This window comes from Callorhinus ursinus, unplaced genomic scaffold (assembly GCF_003265705.2).
Source record: "Callorhinus ursinus isolate GAN/ISIS: 27379988/994484 unplaced genomic scaffold, GSC_fseal_2.0 scaffold14, whole genome shotgun sequence".
In the NCBI taxonomy this organism is placed as follows: domain Eukaryota; kingdom Metazoa; phylum Chordata; class Mammalia; order Carnivora; family Otariidae; genus Callorhinus; species Callorhinus ursinus.
Window position 1 is genome coordinate 8,991,309 of NW_027397076.1, and position 20,713 is coordinate 9,012,021.

Genomic DNA, 20,713 nt, shown 5'->3' on the forward strand with positions numbered 1-20,713 from the left:
ATATATATATATGTTGTTCTCTCTTTAAAACTTTGAGATACAGTTTCTTCTAACAGATCAAAATATACCCTAAATTATTAGTGTATGGCTTTGTTCTAGTCTCTTGCCTGATCACATTCTTTTTTCTTTCTTTTTTTAAATCTTCTTTCTTTTTTCAAACAACTTCTTATCTTATCAATTCCTTTTATAAAATCTTTTGTAATTTACATCTTTACAGTCATATTCCATCCCTTCATTGTATCAACCCTTATTTTGTACATATATAAGTCTTTCTTTCTTTAAAATTATAGGAGGCACTTTCTTCTAACAGACCAAAATACACCCAAATTCTAGTGTATGTCACTGATCTATACACTAGCCTGATCATATATGATCATATTCTGTTTTATTTGTTTTGTTCTGATTTTGATTGTTTTTATCTTTTTCTTTTTCTTTTTTTTTTCTCTTTCTTTTTTCTTTCTTTCCCTTTCTTTTCCCCTGGTTTCAGGTCTTTTCTGATTTGTTTAGAGTATATTTTCTGGAGACGTTGTTAACCTGTTAGCATTTTGTTCTCTCATTCATCTATTCTCCTCTGGACAAAATGACAAGACGAAAAAAAATCATCTCAGCAAAAAGAACAAGAGGTAGTACCACCTGCCAGGGACCCACTCAATGCGGACATTAGTACGATGTTGGACCTAGAGTTCAGAATCATGATTTTAAAGATACTAGCTAGGCTTGAAAAAAGCATGGAAGTTATTAGAGACACCCTTCCTAGAGAAATAAAAGAACTAAAATCTAACCAAGTCGAAATCAAAAAGGCTATTAATGAGGTGCAATTAAAAATGGGGCACTAACTGCTAGGATAAATGAGGCAGAAGAGAGAATTAGCGATATAGAACACCAAATGATGGAAAATAAAGAAGCTGAGAAAAAGAGAGATAAACAACTACTGGATCGCGAGGGAAGAATTCGAGAGATAAGCGATACGATAAGACGAAACAACATTAGAATAATTGGGATCCCAGAAGAAGAAGAAAGAGAGAGAGGGGCAGAAGGTATATTGGAGGAAATTATAGCAGAGAACTTCCCTAATTTGGGGAAGGAAACAGGCATCAAAATCCAGCAGGCACAGAGAAGCCCTCTCAAAATCAATAAAAATAGGTCATCACCCCGACATCTAATAGTAAAACTTACGAGTCTCAGAGACAAAGAGAAAATCTTGAAAGGAGCTCGGGGGAGAAGAGATATGTAACCTATAATGGTAGAAACATTAGATTGGCAACAGACCTATCCACAGATATCTGGCAGGCCAGAAAGGACTGGCATGATATCTTCAAAACACTAAACGAGAAAAATATGCAGCCAAGAATACTATATCCAGCTGCGCTGTCACTGAAAATCGAAGGAGAGATAAAAAGCTTCCAGGACAAACAAAAACTAAAGGAATTTGCAAACACGAAACCAGCCCTACAAGAAATATTGAAAGGGGTGCTCTAAGCAAAGAGAGAGCCTAAAAGCAGCATAGATCAGAAAGGAACACAGACAATATACAGTAACAGTCACCTTACAGGCAATACAATGGCATTAAATTCATATCTTTCAATAGTTACCCTGAATGTAAATGGGCTAAATGCCCCAATCAAAAGACACAGGCTATTAGATGGGATTAAAAACAAGACCCATCCATATGCTGTCTGCAAGAGACTCATTTTAGACCCAAAGACACCCCCACATTGAAAGTGAGGGGGTGGAAAACCATGTACCATGCTAATGGGCACCAAAGAAAGCTGGGATGGCAATCCTTATATCAGACAAATTAGATTTTACAACAAAGACAGTAATAAGAGACGAGGAAGGACAATATATCCTATTTAAAGGGTCTATCCAACAAGAAGATCTAACAATTGTAAATATCTATGCCCCTAACATGGGAGCAGACAATTATATAAGGCAATTAATAACAAAAGTGAAGAAACACATTGACAACAATACAATAATAGTGGGGGACTTTAACACCCCCCTGACTGAAATGGACAGATCATCTAAGCAAAAGATCAACAAGGAAATAAAGACTTTAAATGACAAACTGGACCAAATGGACTTCACAAACATATTCAGAACATTCCATCCCAAAGCAACGGAATACACATTCTTCTCTGGTGCCCACGGAACATTCTCCAGAAGAGATCACATCCTAGGTCACGAATCAGGTCTCAACCAGTACCAAAAGATTGGGAATATTCCCTGCATATTTTCAGACCACGATGCTTTGAAACTAGAACTCAATCACAAGAGGAAAGTCGGAAAGAACTCAAATACATGGAGGCTAAACAGCATCCTACTAAAGAATGAATGGGTCAACCAGGAAATTAAAGAGGATTTAAAAAATTCATGGACACCAATGAAAATGAAAACACAACTGTCCAAAATCTTTGGGATACAGCAAAGGCGGTCCTAGGAGGAAAGTATAGAGCAATACAAGCCTTTCTCAAGAAACAAGAAAGGTCTCAAATACAGAACCTAACCCTACACCTAAAGGAGCTGGAGAAAAAACAGCAAATAAAGCCTAAACCCAGCAGGAGAAGAGGAATAATAAAGATCAGAGCAGAAATCAAGGAAATAGAAACCAAAACAGCAGTAGAACAGATCAACGAAACTAGGAGCTGGTTCTTTGAAAGAATTAACAAGATTGATAAACCCCTGGCCAGACTTATCAAAAAGAAAAGAGAAATGACCCAAATCAACAAAATCATGAATGAAAGAGGAGAGATCACAACCAACACCAAAGAAATACAAACAATTATAAGAATATATTATGAGCAACTCTATGCCAGCAAATTAGATAATCTGGAAAAAATGGATGCATTCCTAGAGATGTATAAACTACCAAAACTGAACCAGGAAGAAAGAGAAAACCTGAACAGACGCATAACCACTAAGGAAATTGAAGCAGTCATCAAAAATCTCCCAACAAACAAAAGCCCAGGGCCAGATGGCTTCCCAGGGGAATCCTACCAAACACTTGAAGAAGAATTAATACCTATTCTCCTGAAACTGTTCCAAAAAATGGAAATGGAAGGAGAACTTCCAAACTCATTTTATGAGGCCAGCATTACCTTGATCCCAAAACCAGACAAAGACCCCACCAAAAAGGAGAATTACGGACCAATATCCTTGATGAACATGGATGCAAAAATTCTCACCAAACTACTAGCCAATAGGATCCAAGAGTACTTTAAGGATTGTTCACCATGACCAAGTGGGATTTATCCCTGGGATGCAGGGTTGGTTCAACATCCACAAATCAATCAATGTGATACAATATATTAACAAAAGAAAGAACAAGAACCATATGATCCTCTCAATAGAGGCAGAAAAAGCATGTGACAAAGTACAGCATCCTTTCTTGATCAAAACTCTTCAGAGTATAGGGATAGAGGGTACCTACCTCAATATCATAAAAGCCATCTATGAAAAACCTACAGCGAATATCATTCTCAATGGAGAAAAGCTGAGAGCTTTCCCCCTAAGGTCAGGAACGTGGCAGGGATGTCCACTATCACCACTGCTATTCAACATAGTATTAGAAGTCCTAGCCACAGCAATCAGATAACAAAAAGAAATAAAAGGCATCCAAATCGGTAAAGAGGAAGTCAAACTCTCACTCTTTGCAGATGATATGATACTTTATGTGGAAAACCCAAAAGACTCCACCCCAAAACTGCTAGAACTCATACAGGAATTCAGTAAAGTGGCAGGATATAAAATCAATGCACAGAAATCAGTGGCATTCCTAAACACCAACAACAAGACCGAAGAGAGAGAAATTAAGGAGTCGATCCCATTTACAACTGCACCCAAAACCATAAGATACCTAGGAATAAATTTAACCAAAGAGGCAAAGGATCTGTACTCAGAAAACTATAAAATACTCCTGAAAGAAATTGAGGAAGACACAAAGAAATGGAAAAACGTTCCATGCTCATGGATTGGAAGAACATTGTGAAGATGTTAATGCTTCCTAGAGCAATCTACACATTCAGTGCAATCCCCATCAAAATACCAACCACTTTCTTCAAAAAAGTGGAACAAATAATCCTAAAATTTGTATGGAACCAGAAAAGACCCTGAATAGCCAGAGGAATGTTGAAAAAGAAAAACAAAGCTGGCGGCATCACAATTCCGGACTTCCAGCTCTATTACAAAGCTGTCATCATCAAGACAGTATGGTACTGGCACAAAAACAGACACATAGATCAATGGAACAGAATCGAGAGCCCAGAAATGGACCCTCAACTCTATGGTCAACTTATCTTCAACAAAGCAGGAAAGAATGTCCAATGGAAAAAAGACAGTCTCTTCAACAAATGGTGTTGGGAAAATTGGACAGTCACATGGAGAAGAATGAAACTGGATCATTTCCTTACACCACACACAAAAATAGACTCCAAATGGTTGAAAGACCTAAACGTGAGACAGGAGTCCATCAAAATCCTATAGGAGAACACAGGCAGCAACCTCTTCGACCTCAGCCGCAGCAACTTTTTCCTAGAAACATCACCGAAGTCAAGGGAAGCAAGGGAAAAAATGAACTATTGGGATTTCATCAAGAGAAAAAGCTTTTGCACAGCAAAAGAAACAGTCCACAAAACCAAAAGACAACCAACAGAATGGGAGAAAATATTTGCAAATGACATATCAGATAAAGGACTAGTATCCAAAATCTATAAAGAACTTATCAAACTCAACACCCAAAGAACAAATAATCCAATCAAGAAATGGGCAGAAGACATGAACAGACATTTTTCCAAAGAAGACATCCAAGTGGCCAACAGACACATGAAAAAGTGCTCAACATCAGTCAGCATCAGGGAAATCCAAATCAAAACCTCAATGAGATACCACCTCACACCAGTCAGAATGGCTAAAATTAATAAGTCAGGAAACGACAGATGTTGGCGGGGATGCGGAGAAAGGGGACCCTCCTACACTGTTTGGTGGGAATGCAAGCTGGTGCAACCACTCTGGAAAACAGTATGGAGGTTCCTCAAACAGTTGAAAATAGAGCTACCATACGATCCAGCAATTGCACTTCTGGGTATTTACCCCAAAGATATAAATGTAGGGATCCAAAGGGGTACGTGCACCCCAATGTTTATAGCAGCAATGTCCACAATAGCCAAACTGTGGAAAGAGCCAAGATGTCCATCGACAGATGAATGGATAAAGAAGATGTGGTATATATACACCATGGAATATTATGTAGCCATCAAAAGGAATGAGATCTTGCCATTTGCAACAATGTGGATAGAACTGGAGGGTGTTATGCTGAGTGAAATAAGTCAATCAGAGAAAGACATGTATCATATGACCTCACTGATATGAGGAATTCTTAATCTCAGGAAACAAACTGAGGCATGCTGGAGTGGTGGGGGTGTGGGAGGGATGGGGTGGCTGGGTGATACCTTGGGGAGGGTATGTGCTATGGTGAGTGCTTTGAATTGTGCAAGACTGTTGAATCACAGATCTGTACCTCTGAAACAAATAATGCAATATATGTTAAGAAAAAAAAAAGAAGATAGCAGGAGGGGAAGAATGAACGGGAGTAAATCGGAGGGGGAGACGATTCATGAGAGACGATGGACTCTGAAAAACAAACTGAAGGTTCTAGAATGGAGGAGGGTGGGGGGATGGGTTAGCTTGGTGATGGGTATTAAAGAGGGCACGTACTGGGTGTTATGCCCAAACAATGAATCTTGGAACACTATATCAAAAACTAATGATGTATGGTGATTAACATAATAATAAAAAATGAAAAAAGTCTGTTTATTCAGCAAGTACTTAGTGGGTGCCCACTTTGGCTGGACACTGTGGTGGGTTAGGTCAGGTCAAGTACCAGACGTGGCAGACACGGCCCCTGTCCTCACACACCTCACATCCATCCAAGGTGAGACTGGAGCCTTATCATCCATGGCATGGATGTCACAAAGATACTCTACATCCAAACAAGGCTACTTTTAATGGATCCCTTCACCTTCCATGCAACCCAAGTAACAGACCTGCACTGCATCAACTCAGAGAGGGCTGTGTGAACAGAATTGGGAAGCTGAGTCACAACAGGTAGATACCACATATTTGGAAAGCAAGAGAGAGGCTCAAATGATTCTCCTTCACAAATAGCAGGCACTCAGCCTAAGACGACCAGGGAACAGAACAGCAAAGATTCACATGTAACAGCTACACAAGAGTCAAGAACCTCATATTGCCTGTGAGACCAAAAACCTGCTAGAGTCTGAGTAAATCATCAAATTCAGCATAGGAAAGAGAGTTCTGTAGGTTGACTTGCTATGTTATTCCAGAATAGAGACGGAGCAGAGAAGTCAGAGGACCAGAAGGCAGAGTGATCCTGACATACTTTATGTGATGGGTAGGCAAATTTACCTCAACAGTACTGAATCTACTCATTAAATACTTATAATTATTTATTCAGTGAAAATCACTTGGATTATTAGCCATTATTCATTCTCTAGGGGAAAAAGACCACAAATATACTTCAAGGGCTCAAATAAATAAGCAAATAAATTAATGATATTCTGCCATTTGTTCACTGAGCCAACATTTAGGTTAGGTGCTAGAGTAGATGAAATCAAATCAGTGCTATAAAGGCAGGGAAAATAAACAGTAAGTGTGTCTTTTAGAGAGTAAGAAATAAATATCAAAACCTCGACTCACTGCTCTTTTTACTCTCCTATTCCTCAAATGCAGCAGAACCCCCCCCCCAGTGGCATTAACAGCACAGGAGTATTTAATCTCTATTTTCTGATGCAGAGAAAATCAAGTGAAATTATACGTCACTGAAAGAACATGAGAGGACTGTGTAGTGTAATCCAGGTTTCTACATCTGTCCTGCAGAGTGCCAGCTCATTTTACTATTTTTGTCCCGAGTTCCAAATTATTACATCTGATATTCAGAATTCTGAAGATATTGCATACTGACCTCAAAGCCTCATTAGAAAACACACAAAAAAGGACACCTTCAGAAATGATTTAGAATCAAAAGAAACAAAAAAGCTTGTTTATATCTTAATTTGAACATTTAGCTGGCTGTTTTATAACAAGTTCATCTTTATATCTAGCCCTACGGTCTCTTCCAGGTGAAGGCCCAAGGCAGCTCAAAAACTGACCAGCAAATAGGAGGTGCTCAGTGTCCATTTTTAAGTAAATAAAAACTAGTTGTAAGATTCTATCAATTTGTTTTCTTATTCTAGTTATCTTAGTGGGATTGCTTCAAAGTATCTGTTTCTCTCAGACCCAGAGACTGAGTATGAAGTGGGAAGGTGGACAGAAGAAAGGGCACTATTGAGAGCCAACTGTGTATTAAGGATTTTCAGGTCTGTTTTCCCTTTTCTTCCTCAAAATACCTTAGGAGAAGGGCATTATAAGAAAGAAGGCAGGTTCAGAGACACTAAGTAAGACCATACAGCTAGTAAGGGACAGAGATGAAACCTAACTCAGTTCTGACCTCTAAATCCATGCTGTTTCTAGCTGGCTTCTTGTTTCTGTGGAAAGCATCCTACTGTTCTTAAATCATGTTTGGCTTGGGGAGCCAAATATTAAAATATTAAATTTTAATATTTAAAAATTAACATAACAATAAAAAATTTAAAAAATTAAAAATATGTGGTCATTAAAAAATTTTCATTGGCATTTCCTGGCTCAGTAATGATACAGTTTATAAAACAGAGCATAGACCATAGCATGGGGCATCCATAGGACACTCTGTCATGGGGCAAAGATTATTAACTTGTTCCTGGGACAGCATGTTTCTCATGAAGAGCTTCTCTTGCTACTAACCTCATTCTAAAGAAAAGGACAGACACCTTGATTACTTCTACAACAAGGCAGATAGTAACAGTACCTCTTAACAACCTGAGAATGATACTTAGAGAAGAACCAAGTACCTAATTCAAGCTTTGCTCAATAGCCTTGGTTATCTTTTCACAACATGAAATGAAGTCAATGATGTTCTGCATTAAAGATCCTCAGAGTCTCCTGACCATAACTTCCCCTTCTTTGGAAAGAGCATGAGCTCTGGATTCAGACAAGCCTGGGTTCAAATGCTAGTCCTCACACCTACTAGCTCTTAGATTGGGTTATTTAACTTATTCAAGCTTTAGTGTATCTTTTCAGCAGGGATAATACCATGGTCCCACACAGGATTGTTGAGAGGAATGAAGACAAGGGAGCAGCCAACACTAATGCAGCATTTGCCATGTGCCAGGCACCACACTAAGGGCTTTACATAGATTTACTAGAACTATCCCCCTTCAGCAGATGTAGAAATTAAGGCAAATAGAATTTAAGACTAAATACAGTAATATGGGTAAAAGGTCAACCACAGAGTTGCCAGGCAAGACTATATGTTCAATATATGTCAGCACCTCCCTCTTCCCCATCTTCCCCTTTGAAACAGCATGACCATACGGATTAAAAATAAAACTGGAAGTCAGGGCTCAAGAAATTGGATTCAAAATGACTCACTGGATGTCATTGAGAAATGACTCAGTCTCCGTGGGCACAGAAGCACAGAGCTCCACCAGAGCAGGAACACCACTGTGATTACATAAACACAGGTGCAAGCACAGAGGGTCCGACCACAGGATAACAACGATCCTTCCAACCTCCAAGTCCTCATTTCAAACACTTTGCTTTTAGCTCTCTTTCCTTCGTTAGAACCTAATGGACTATAACACAATAATGTGCCATGGTTTGAATGCCACTGGAGAGTCCCCACAGTCTGTATCTGTATATACTAGGAATCAAGAAAAGAAAAACTAAGGACAAAGCAGGAGGAGTGGGCAACAAAAAGTGTGGAAGGGGAGAGAAATGATCCCTAGAAAAAGCTGGGCACTGGTAATAATTTAAAGCAAGAATTAAAAGGTTCAGTATAGCTTTTGAATAATATCTTTTTTAATGGTTTGCTGATATAATAAATGCACATACACATACACACCTGCTTCATGGACTACAGAGCTTTAAGATGTGATTCTCAATCTAATTTCAGAATGAAATATTTCTAAATGTCTACTTCTCAAAAATGTCCAGATTTTAAAAGTCTGGTGGCTAAAAAAGCAGGATATTTTTGTTTTAATTGATATTATTGTACCTAATACAGTAGGCACTAAAATCCTTGGACTTAGAGGGTATGAATCTTACTAGACAAACTCATCATTACATCAAGTTAAATCTAAGTCTCCACTCCAACTGGCCTGGTAGACCAGGTCAACCACAATTTAGACAATTAATTTCAGTCATTATTGACATTCCCACTCCTCTACCCCACATATGTAGGACTGTAAAAGGTTTTGACAGAGGATTTGTAAACAGCAGAATGTTTAGAGACCACTCAGGTCTCCAAGCCATACTGCTACTGCTGAGCCACCCACTTTGCAAGTTTAGAGTAGAATTCATTCACTCACTCACTCATTAAAAAAATTTGTTGAGCAGCTACTATACCCTGTACTCCGTTTAAGGTACTAGAGATACAACAAAGAATCGGGAAGATGAGACTGCCCCCTTCCCAGAATCCCTGAAGTTCCCTGAATTATGGAAGACCTGCTCCTTCCTCAGGCTGGAGAATCTTAGCCAAGGCTGGCTGTTCAGGTGGCTCAAGTGCAGGCTCCAGGCACACAACCCAGCCATTCCCTCCCTTCCCCCCCACCTCATGGGAAGCCATGCTACCACTGCAGGACAATTTAAGGGAACTGGACAGGAAATGCCTTTTCTCTCTCTGTCTGTATGGGTATCTCTGTGTGTCTGCTTCTTTTTATGAGGGATTAGCCACTCAGAAGCCCAGACTTTCAGAAAACAAAAGCCAGGAACTTCAGATAATAGAGAACGCTGCTAAAACAAAGGAGTTTAGGGGACCTAGCTACCATCTTGGGATGGGGTACAATGGGTTAGAATAGAGAGAGGGAAAAATTACATCAAGGAAAACACACACACACAGACACACACACACACATACACACACACACACCCTTATATTATACTGCCACATAGAAATGCTTTCCTCTTAGAAAGCAATAAAAGTTGTTTCCATTTTGAACAATAAAACAAATGTGATCTGTGTTTTAATTTCTCTTGAACTGAACTGTACACCAAAATGTTCACTACTGCTTTAAGATTCTATGCATAATATATTGCCTGACACACAACAGGTGACATGGAGAAATGGGTGAATGGATAAAATAACTTTTCTTCTTTATAAGTTGTACATCTGTTATAGGGAAAGTTGAGAAACAACTTTTAAACAGCTAGCCTCTCTAAGACATCTTCTTTTGAACAGATGAAGCCCTTTTTAGGGCATAAGCACTACAGGAAAAAAATGTAAACATATTTTACAATGTAGAAGCATGGGGAAGAATTCTTGCATTAAGACATAACAAAATAAGAATATTTTTTTTTAAAATCCAGAGTAGTTCACTTCTCCTAATCATGTTTATTTAATCTTTTATTTATCAGAACAAGGGCCAGCATATGACTAAATATTGACAATCAAATATTAACCATATAGCCTTGGGGAGGTATACTCAATTTTTTCACCCTTAAAATGGAGAAAACACATCTACTATTCCTTGTAGGGTTGTTTTAAGAAAAGAGGTAGTAAGGGAAGAGAACTTACTATAATGGCTGGCCTACCTTAGACACTCTTTCAAATTCTCTCTCACTCCCAGCTTGATATTAAAGATAATACCTATATGTCCACAAAATTCCAAGAAAATAATGAAATCTTTCCATCATCTAAACAAAAATGTTTGTAGGAGAGAAGGAATTTTTCTGATGTCCAAATCCTATCTATTTTTACATTTTTGTAATTTGGTCTCTTGAAGCTTCCTATAAATAATAATCTAAGGTACAGTCCCTTTAAGAACCAAACTATATGTTTTTATACTTAGAAATTTCAACTAACTTGTTAAATATCTGAATCACATTTGGAATCTAGGGTGAAACTGAAGGTAGATAAATGGTCCAAATCTTTCCTACCAGAAATGACCTAGGCCAGGTAGGCAGCTTCCCAAACCTACTTAGCATAAAACCTATTTTTTTTTTGACAAGAAAACAGATTAGTTCCAAAGTATTAGAAAATCCTTAAACCTATAAAGAGTTTATTTGCATTTTAAGGTGAAATAATATTTCCCTTTTCTTATTTTTAAACTTAAATATTAACTACTCATAAACATGCACTTCTACTTGTTCACAAAGAGCTCACCATTCTAAACAATAAAAGTTATATACAAATGTGTCTTTAGTAAGATATGCTAACAAAAATTACTGTAAAAATAGTCATAAACATTTAATTCATTTTGATGTAAGTTCATGCAGCCCTAAAAAAATTTTAACTTTATCTCCTGCACTAGCAGAGAAGACAACTTTTATCACTTATTAAAAATTTTTTAAAAATCCTTTCAACACTATATATCATCTTTCAAATCAGATGAAGTAATTACAGAATTTTATAACTTTCCATGAAAAAATCATTTTCTCTCCAATGTCTATTAATTGGATTTTTAATCTCCTGGGGAATTTTTTTCTCTTTTATTCATAACCTAATATTAAGGGATTGCCCAAGCAGAACAAATAGCTGGTCCTTTTGTCTTTTTTATTAAAAGTATTTCTTAGAACCAGCCTCATCTTCAATTTCAGGATCCTTTTCCTTGATGTGTTTAAACCCCACACTGAGCACATTCAGAAAGGAATTAAATGAAGGGTAGAAGACCCTCCATTCCAGTCTGGCCTCCATTCTTGATCATATTACCTTGGTATGTAACTTCTCCCACCCTCAGTTGTCCTACCTATAAAGTGGAAGTATTAATTATTTCAGAAGGTCAGGAGGGCAGCAGTATGATGACAAAAGGGGATAACTGCTATGAAAATGCTTAAAATTGCTCATTAAAAGTTTAGCATTAGAAATGCAGTGTCACAAAACTAAAAGTAGCAAAAAATTACAGTGGTTCTTCCTGCAGTGCTCTTCAGATCTAACTCCTTCAAACATAATATTTGATCTTAAAAGAGTATCATTATCTAGTAGTAGAGCTCTGATAATGAAACATGAATGTTAATGACTTAGTCTATGATACCACATCATCCATTCTCAATGTTAAATCTACAACTTGAGTAAATGTATTGATTAAGATCAAATTCTTAGTAAAAACTATAAACAAAGTAATATAAGAAGAATAAATGATTAATCAAAATGCTTAGAAGAGAGGGGTCACTTCTCAAGTCACAGCCCATCATCAGTGACTTGAGATACCCATTTTGGAGAATAAATTTATGATTTCAGGTTACTGCATCAACATTTACTTCTTACTACTTGTACATCTGAGCAAAGGAATAGTATTCTAGTAATAGTATTCTCAAAAATTTGATTACGATTAATCAAGGAATCTAAAAAATTATAGTACCTAGCAATTTACTAAATATTATAGTATACTAAATATAGAACTAGAGTTCTTCCATCAGGCTTCTTCAAAGACCCCAATACTGTGTGGGTGAGTTTCACAAACTAAACCTGCATTTCACTAACCATCTCTTGTGGCCTCAAAATTATTTTACACAGTATCTCTTTTACAACACTTTTTTTAAACTTGGCATCTAAGGTTTCCAGTTTTATTATCCCTCCCAAGTATTAGAATAGTTTCTCCTTTCATGGTCAAATTAAAATTTGAGGGAAACTTACTTTCTTGTATTGCATTAAGAATCTCTGAAAAGTCCACATCACTCTTTGGGCCGTCAGGTAGTATTTGCATATCCAGCTGGTAGCCTTGCAAATCCACACCTCCTTCTAGAGAAATGAAAGATATTCATGGAGTTTGCACTGGTTATCAGAGAGCCCAGCATTAGGGTCCCAAGGAGAAGCAACGTCAAAATCTAAAAAGAACAGCCAGCTGATTTGCCAATGATCCTCCCTCTTGGAAAAAGGACTTTTAAAAAAAATGAGAAATATTAACAGCCATTTGTTCCTTAGGGGACCCACAAGGTTTAATTGTATTTCCAATGTAAAAAATAAGGCAATTACTTTATTAAAATACCACACACTTCATAGTATTTACTGATGGCTTCCTAGGTGAAGAATAAAACATGCCTCTACCCAAGGGCATTTAAAATTATTTTCAGCTTCACATGGCTAAAAAGGGATATTCAACACAAATACTTTTTTTAAAGATTTTATTTATTTATTTGACAGAGAAACAGAGAGACAGCGAGAGCAGGAACACAAGCAGGGGGACTGGGAGAAGGAAAAGCAGGCTTCCTGCAGAGCAGGGAGCCTGATGCGGGGCTCGATCCCAGGACCCTGGGATCATGACCTGAGCCGAAGGCAGACGCTTAATGACTGAGCCACCCAGGTGCCCCTCAACACAAATACTTTATATCATCTTCTCTAAAATTATAATAATTCGTTCTTAGAAAAGGATTTAATATTCTTGATATCACAGGAAAAAAGACATCATTTTCCCCCTCACAGTTGGACTTCTCTGCTATATCATTTTTCAATTATACCAGAATACTTTTATTTCTTCTATGAAGTAATTAAACCTCTTATACTAGATTTGTCTCATGTATTTTTGGTATACTCTAAAGAAGACTTTTTTTTTTTATGCTGTTCCACACACCTATAGAACATTTAAGGGTGCCAAAGAAAACAAGACATCAAAAAGTAGCTTTATCACTAACAATAATAAACTTTCAAATGCTTTTTAAAATAATCACTAAGAACATCTCCAATCCTGAGGAGTCTAGAAGGGCTAAAAAGCCAGTGCTAAAATAAAAAGATAGCCTGATGAACAGAGTGGGACATAGCATCCAATGTTTTTGTAGAAATAATTATTTTATAAGCTCAGGAATTATTCTTAGCCTTGAATAAATTTCAGTTACACCCTGAACTCAAAAGAATACAACACAGTCATTATCATATAAGGACACTCATTCTAGAAGGGACATGAACACAAGTAATATAATAGAAGGTGAGCTTTAGAAGGGCAGGAACTTTTACCTGCATGCTATCACCCAGTACCTAGAACAGTGCCTAGTACCGAGTAGGCAGGCCCTCAATAAATGCAGGCTGAATGAATGACTAAGGCTACATGATAATTATGAAACAAAGGCCATAGAGCTACAAGGAAAGCTATAAGCCCAGATTATGGAGTCCTGCAAACCAGCATTCAAATTCTTATTAGGAAACACTGAATCTCTCTAAATCTTGGTTTTCTCATCTATAAAATAGGGGTGATAATAACAGTCTCACAGAACAACCATGAAGACTAAATGAGATAATGCATGAAAAGCTCTTAGCTGTCAAATAGTCAGCACTCAGTAAATGGAAGCCATTACTAGTATCATCCATAATAATGTGTTAAAGGAACATTGACATTTATACAGAAACTAGCTACTGAATAACGAGAAGGGAGCCACAGGTCTGTTCTTTGGGACACCAGCATGCATGTCAGTGACTGTCAAGCATGTCAAGCACTGCAGATACAGTGAACTTTTTAATGCATGCATGTGGTTGTCTCACTGAAGTTAACAGTTCAGACTAAGCTTCTCAACAGGAATTAAAATGGGTTATTTGGTTCCCACCCCATGGCCAGCTACTGTGCATAAGTACGGAGAAGTTCTGCTGCTTTTCAACCTCTGCTAAGGCTAGCTGCCCTTGTTCTGCTCAATAACCAAAGACCTCATAATAACAATGACAAAAAATAAATAAGAATATTCAATACCACCTATAGGCTGGTTCTGGGGTGTGTACTTTACCATCTCATTTAGCCTTTACCTTTGAAAACAAGGTGCACTGGGAAGGAATAATTTGCCCAAGGTCACACAGCTACTACATTTTCAAGACACAACTCCAACCCATGCTCCTACCAGTCTTGAACACTCCCATATTAAAGCAGTCACAAATACAGGCTGTTAGAAATAAGAGAAATGGATTTACCAATAGTCCCATGTTCTAGTGCTTCAGACCATGACTAATACCATTATGTAACCTAAAAAGCAATGACTTGCTAAATAGGCTAATAAACAGGAGTCCAACTTATTTACCTTGTTTGTCTTAGTCAGGAGCTCATAAATTCACATAGAAATAGTTCTGACTAATAAATAATTACAGTTTCTAATAACCAAAATTCCACAAATTTTAGTAATTATTTTATTTGTTAGAGAACAGAAGAGGAGTGTAGGAAGTCATAAAGGAAGCATTCAGGTCTTTAAAGTCTGTCTTTAAAGAATATCTAACACTTCAGATATCAAGAAAATATGAGGAAAATGGATATAAGGATAAATAGATTTGTTTATTTAATTATATATATTTAAAAAAAATACCCTTTAAGTATATTTAAAAAAAAAATACCCTTTTGACCATAGAGTTGTGGGTCCATTTCTGGGCTCTCTATTGTGTTCCATTGATCTATGGGTCTGTTTTTGTGCCAGTACCATACTGTCTTGATGATGACAGCTTTGTAGTAGAGCTGGAAGTCCAGAATTGTGATGCCACGAGCTTTACTTTTCTTTCTCAACATTCCACTAGCTATTTGGGGTCTCTTCTGGTTCCACACAAATTTTAGGATTATTTGATCTATTTCTTTGAAAAAAGTGGATGGTATTTTGATAGGGATTGCATTGAATGTGTAGATTGCTCTAGGAAGCATGGACATCTTCACAATATTTTTTCTTCCAATCCATGAGCATGGAATGTTTTTCTATTTCTTTGTGTCTTCCTCAATTTCTTTCATGAGTATTCTAGAGTTTGCTGAGTACAGATTCTTTGCCTCTTTAGTTAGATTTATTCCTAGGTATCTTATGGTTTTGGGTGCAATTGTAAATGGGATCAAATCCTTAAATTCTCTTTCTTCTGTCTTGTCGGTGTATAGGAATGCCACTGATTTCTGTGCATTGTTTTATATTCTGCCACTTACTGAATTGCTATATGAGTTCTAGCAGTTTTGGGGTGGAATTTTTTTGGGTTTTCCACATAAAGTATCATATCATCTGCAAAGAGTGAGAGTTTGACTTCCTTGCCGATTTGGATGCCTTTTATTTGTTTTTGTTGTCTGACTGCTGTGGCTAGGACTTCTAATACTATGTTGAATAGCAATGGTGAGAGTGGACATCCCTGCGATGTTCCTGACCTTAGGGGGAAAGTTCTCAGTTTTTCCCCATTAAGAATGATATTCGCTGTGGGTTTTTCATAGATGGCTTTTATGATATGGAGGTATGCACCCTCTATCCCTATACTTTGAAGAGTTTTGATCAAGAAAGGATGCTGTACTTTGTCAAATGCTTTCTCTGCATCTATTGAGAGGATCATATGGTTCTTGTTCTTTCTTTTATTAATGTATTGTATCACGTTGATTGATTTGCGGATGTTGAACCAACCTTGCAGCCCAGGGATAAATCCCAATTGGTCGTGGTGAATAATCCTTTTAATTATCCTATTGGATCCTATTGGCTAGTATTTTGGTGAGAATTTTTGCATCCATGTTCATCAAGAATATTGGTCTGTAATTCTCCTTTTTGATGGGGTCTTTGGTTTGGGGATCAAGGTAATGCTGGCCTCATAAAACAAGTTTGGAAGTTTTCCTTCCATTTCCATTTTTTGGAACAGTTTCAGAAGAATAGGTATTAATTCTTCTTTAAATGTTTGGTAGAATTCCCCTGGGAAGCCATCTGGCCCTGGGCTCTTGTTTGTTGGGAGATTTTTGATTATTGCTTCAATTTCTTTAGTGGTTATAGGTCTGTTCAGGTTTTCTATTTCTTCCTGGTTCAATTTTGGTAATCGATACTTCTCTCAGAATGCATCCATTTCTTCCAGATTGTCTAATTTGCCGGCATATGGTTGCTCATTATATATTCTTATACTTGTTGGTATTTCTTTGGTGTTGTGATCTCTCATCTTTCATTCATGATTTTGTTGATTTGGGTCATTTCTCTTTTCTTTTTGATAAGTCTGGCCAGGGGTTTATCAATCTTGTTAATTCTTTCAAAGAACCAGCTCCTAGTTTCGTTGATCTGTTCTACTGCTGTTTTGGTTTCTATTTCCTTGATTTCTGCTCTGATCTTTATTATTCCTCTTCTCCTGCTGGGTTTAGGCTTTATTTGCTGTTTTTTCTCCAGCTCCTTTAGGTGTATGGTTAGGTTTCTTGAGAAAGGCTTGCATTGCTATATACTTTCCTCTTAGGACTGCCTTTGCTGTATCCCAAAGATTTTGAACAGTGTGTTTTCATTTTCATTGGTTTCCATGAATTTTTTAATTCTTCTTTAATTTCCTGGTTGACCCATTCATTCTTTAGTAGGATGCTCTTTAGCCTCCATGTATTTGAGTTCTTTCCGACTTTCCTCTTGTGATGGAATTCTAGTTTCAAAGCATTGTGGTCTGAAAATACCCAGGGAATGATCCCAATCTTTTGGTACTGGCTGAGACCTGATTTGTGACCTAGGATGTGATCTATTCTGGAAACTGTTCCATGGGCACTAGAGAAGAATGTGTATTCTTTTGCTTTGGGATGGGATGTTCTGAATATGTCTGTGAAGTCCATTTGGTCCAGTGTGTCACTTAAAGTCTTTATTTCCTTGTTGATCTTTTGCTTAGATGATCTGTCCATTTCAGTCAGGGGGGTGTTAAAGTCCCCCACTATTATTGTATTGTTGTTGATGTGTTTCTTTGCTTTTGTTATTAACTGGCTTATATAATTGTCTGCTCCCATGTTAGGGGCATAGATATTTACAATTGTTAGATCTTTTTGTTGGATAGACCCTTTAAGTATGCTATAGTGTCCTTCCTCATCTCTTATTACAGTCTTTGGTTTAAAATCTAATTTGTCTGATATAAGGATTGCCACCCCAGTTTTTGGTGTCCATTAACATGGTACATGGTCTTCCATCCCCTCACTTTCAATCTGGGGATGTCTTTGGGTTCAAAATAAATCTCTTGCAGACAGCATATTGATGGGTCTTGTTTTTGTATCCAATCTGAATGCCTGTGTCTATTGATTGGGGCATTTAGCCTATTTACATTCAGGGTAACTACTGAAAGATATGAATTTAGTGCCATTGTATTGCCTGTAAGGTGACTATTACTGTATATTGTCTGTATTCCTTTATGGTCTATGTTACTTTTAGGCTCTCTCTTTGCTTAGAGGATCCCTTTCAGTATTTCTTGGAGGGCTGGTTTCGTGTTTGCAAATTCCTTTAGTTTTTGTTTGTCCTGGAAGCTTTTTTATCTCTCCTTCTATTTTCAATGACAGCCTAGCAGGATATAGTATTCTCGGCTGCATATTTTTCTCATTTAGTGCTCTAAATATATCATGCCAATCCTTTCTGGCCTGCCAGGTCTCTGTGGATAGGTCTGTTGCCAAGCTAATGTTTCTACCATTGTAGGTTACAGATCCCTTGTCCTGAACTGCTTTCAGGATTTTCTCTTTGTCTCTGAGACTCGTAAGTTTTACTATTAGATGTCGGGGTGTTGACCTATTTTTATTGATTTTGAAGGGGGTTCTCTGTGCCTCCTGGATTTTGATGCCTGTGTCCTTCCCCAAATTAGGGAAATTCTCTGCTATAATTTGCTCCAATATACCTTCTGCCCCCCCCCCCTTTCTTCTTCTGGGATCCCAATTATTCAACTATTGTTTCATGTTATGGTATCACTTATCTCTCGAATTCTGCCCTTGTGATCCAGTAGTTGTTTATCTCTCTTTTACTCAGCTTCCTTATTTTCCAGCATTTGGTCTTCTATATCACTAATTCTCTCTTCTGCTCATTTATCCTAGCAGTTAAAACCTCCATTTTTTATTGCACCTCATTAATAGCCTTTTTGATTTTGACTTGCTTAGATTTTAGTTCTTTCTTTCCCCAGATAGCGTTTCTCTAATATCTTCCATGGTTTTTTCAAGTCCAGCTAGTATCTTTAAAATCGTCATTATCAACTCTAGGTCCGACATCTTACTAATGTCCATGTTGATTAGGTCCCTGGCAGTTGGTACTGCCTCTTGTTCTTTTTTTTGAGGTGATTTTTTTCCATCTTGTCATTTTGTCCAGAGGAGAAGAGATGAATGAGAGAACAAAATGCTAACAGGGTAACAATGACCCCTGAAAAATACACACTAAACAAATCAGAAGAGACCTAAAACAGGGAGAAAAGAAAGGGAAAGAAAGCAAAAAGATAAAAACAAAAAACAGAATATGATCAAATATGACCAGGCTGGTGCATAGATCAGTGCCACACACTAGATTTGGGGTGTATTTTGGTCTGTTAGAAGAAAGTGCCTCCTATAATTTTAAAGAAAGAAAAACTTACATGTGTACAAAAATAAGGGTAAATACGACGAAGGGATGGAATATGACTGCAAAGATGAAAATTATAAAATATTTTATAAAACGAATTGATAAGATAAGAAATTGAAAAAAGAAAGAAGAGGATTTAAAAAAAAAACGGGAGAGAATGTGATCAGGCAGGAGACTAGAACAAAGCGATACACTAGAGATTCAAGGTATATTTTGGTCTGTTAGAAGAAACTGTATCCCAAAATTTTAAAGAGAGAGCAACTTAAATATATGTACCAAAAATAAGGTTAACTACTATGAAGGGATAGAATATGATTCTAAAAATGAAAAATAAAGATAAAAAGCTTTTGCATAGGAAAAGAAACAGTCAACAAAACCAAAAGACAACCAAAAATGGGAGAAGATATTTGCAAATGACATATCAGATAAAGGGCTAGTATCCAAAATCTATAAAGAACCTATTAAACTCCACAACCAAAGAACAAATGATCCAATCAAGAAATGGGCAGAAGACACTAACAGACATTTTTCCAAAGAAGACATCCAAATGGCCAACAGACATATGAAAAAGTGCTCAACGTTGCTCAACATCAGGGAAATCCAAATCAAAACCTCAGTGAGATACCACCTCACACCAGTCAGAATGGCTAAAATTAACAAGTCAGGAAACGACAGATGTTTGTGGGGATGAGGAGAAAGGGGAACCCTCCTATACCATTGGTGGGAATGCAGGCTGGTGCAGCCACTCTGGGAAACAGTATGGAGGTTCCTCAAAAAGTTGTAAATAGAGCTACCCTATGACCCAGCAATTGCACTACTGCGTATTCACAGCAAAGATACAAATGTAGGGACCCAAAGGGGTAGGTGGATGTTGATGGATTGGTGGCGTTCGGGAGATGGATTGCTCCTTCCCACCGGGCTTTGGATTGACCACCTCGCCATGTGGCTGCCTGCCTCTGCCCCCTGCCCCCCCAGAGAGCCAAGTGGAGCCTGATGAGTCATCAGTTGCTTCCCAGCCATGCCTTATTGGCCAGTTATGGCCCCAAATGTAGGGATCCAAAGGGATACATTGCTGCTATAAACCCTGATGTTTATAGCAGCAATGTCCACAACAGCCGAACTGTGGAAAGAGCCAAGATGTCCATCGACAGATGAATGGATAAAGAAGATATGGTATATATATACACAATGGAATATTATGCAGCCATCAAAAGGAATGAAATCTTGCCATTTGCAATGACGTGGATGGAACTGCGGGGTATTATGCTGAGCGAAATAAGTCAATCAGAGAAAGACACGTGTCATGTGACCTCACTGATATGAGGAATTCTTTTTTTTTTTAAATTTTTTTTATTGTTATGTTAATCACCATATATTACATCATTAGTTTTTG

General features: G+C 37.5%; 1 protein-coding gene across 9 annotated transcripts in view; it reads right to left on the minus strand.

Annotated features, from left to right (window-relative positions):
- Nucleotides 1–20,713, minus strand: part of ANO4 (anoctamin 4) — a 444,815-nt gene that overhangs the window by 199,479 nt on the left and 224,623 nt on the right. For 7 of the 9 annotated variants that reach the window (XM_073900420.1, XM_073900419.1, XM_073900418.1 and 4 more), the window contains one exon: nt 12,725–12,829. The exons of 1 other annotated variant lie outside the window; for it this stretch is intronic. In XM_073900420.1, the coding sequence (XP_073756521.1) occupies nt 12,725–12,829 (105 nt within the window). The remainder of the gene's footprint in view (nt 1–12,724; nt 12,830–20,713) is intronic. One more of the 9 variants, XM_073900416.1, reaches the window with a different exon arrangement.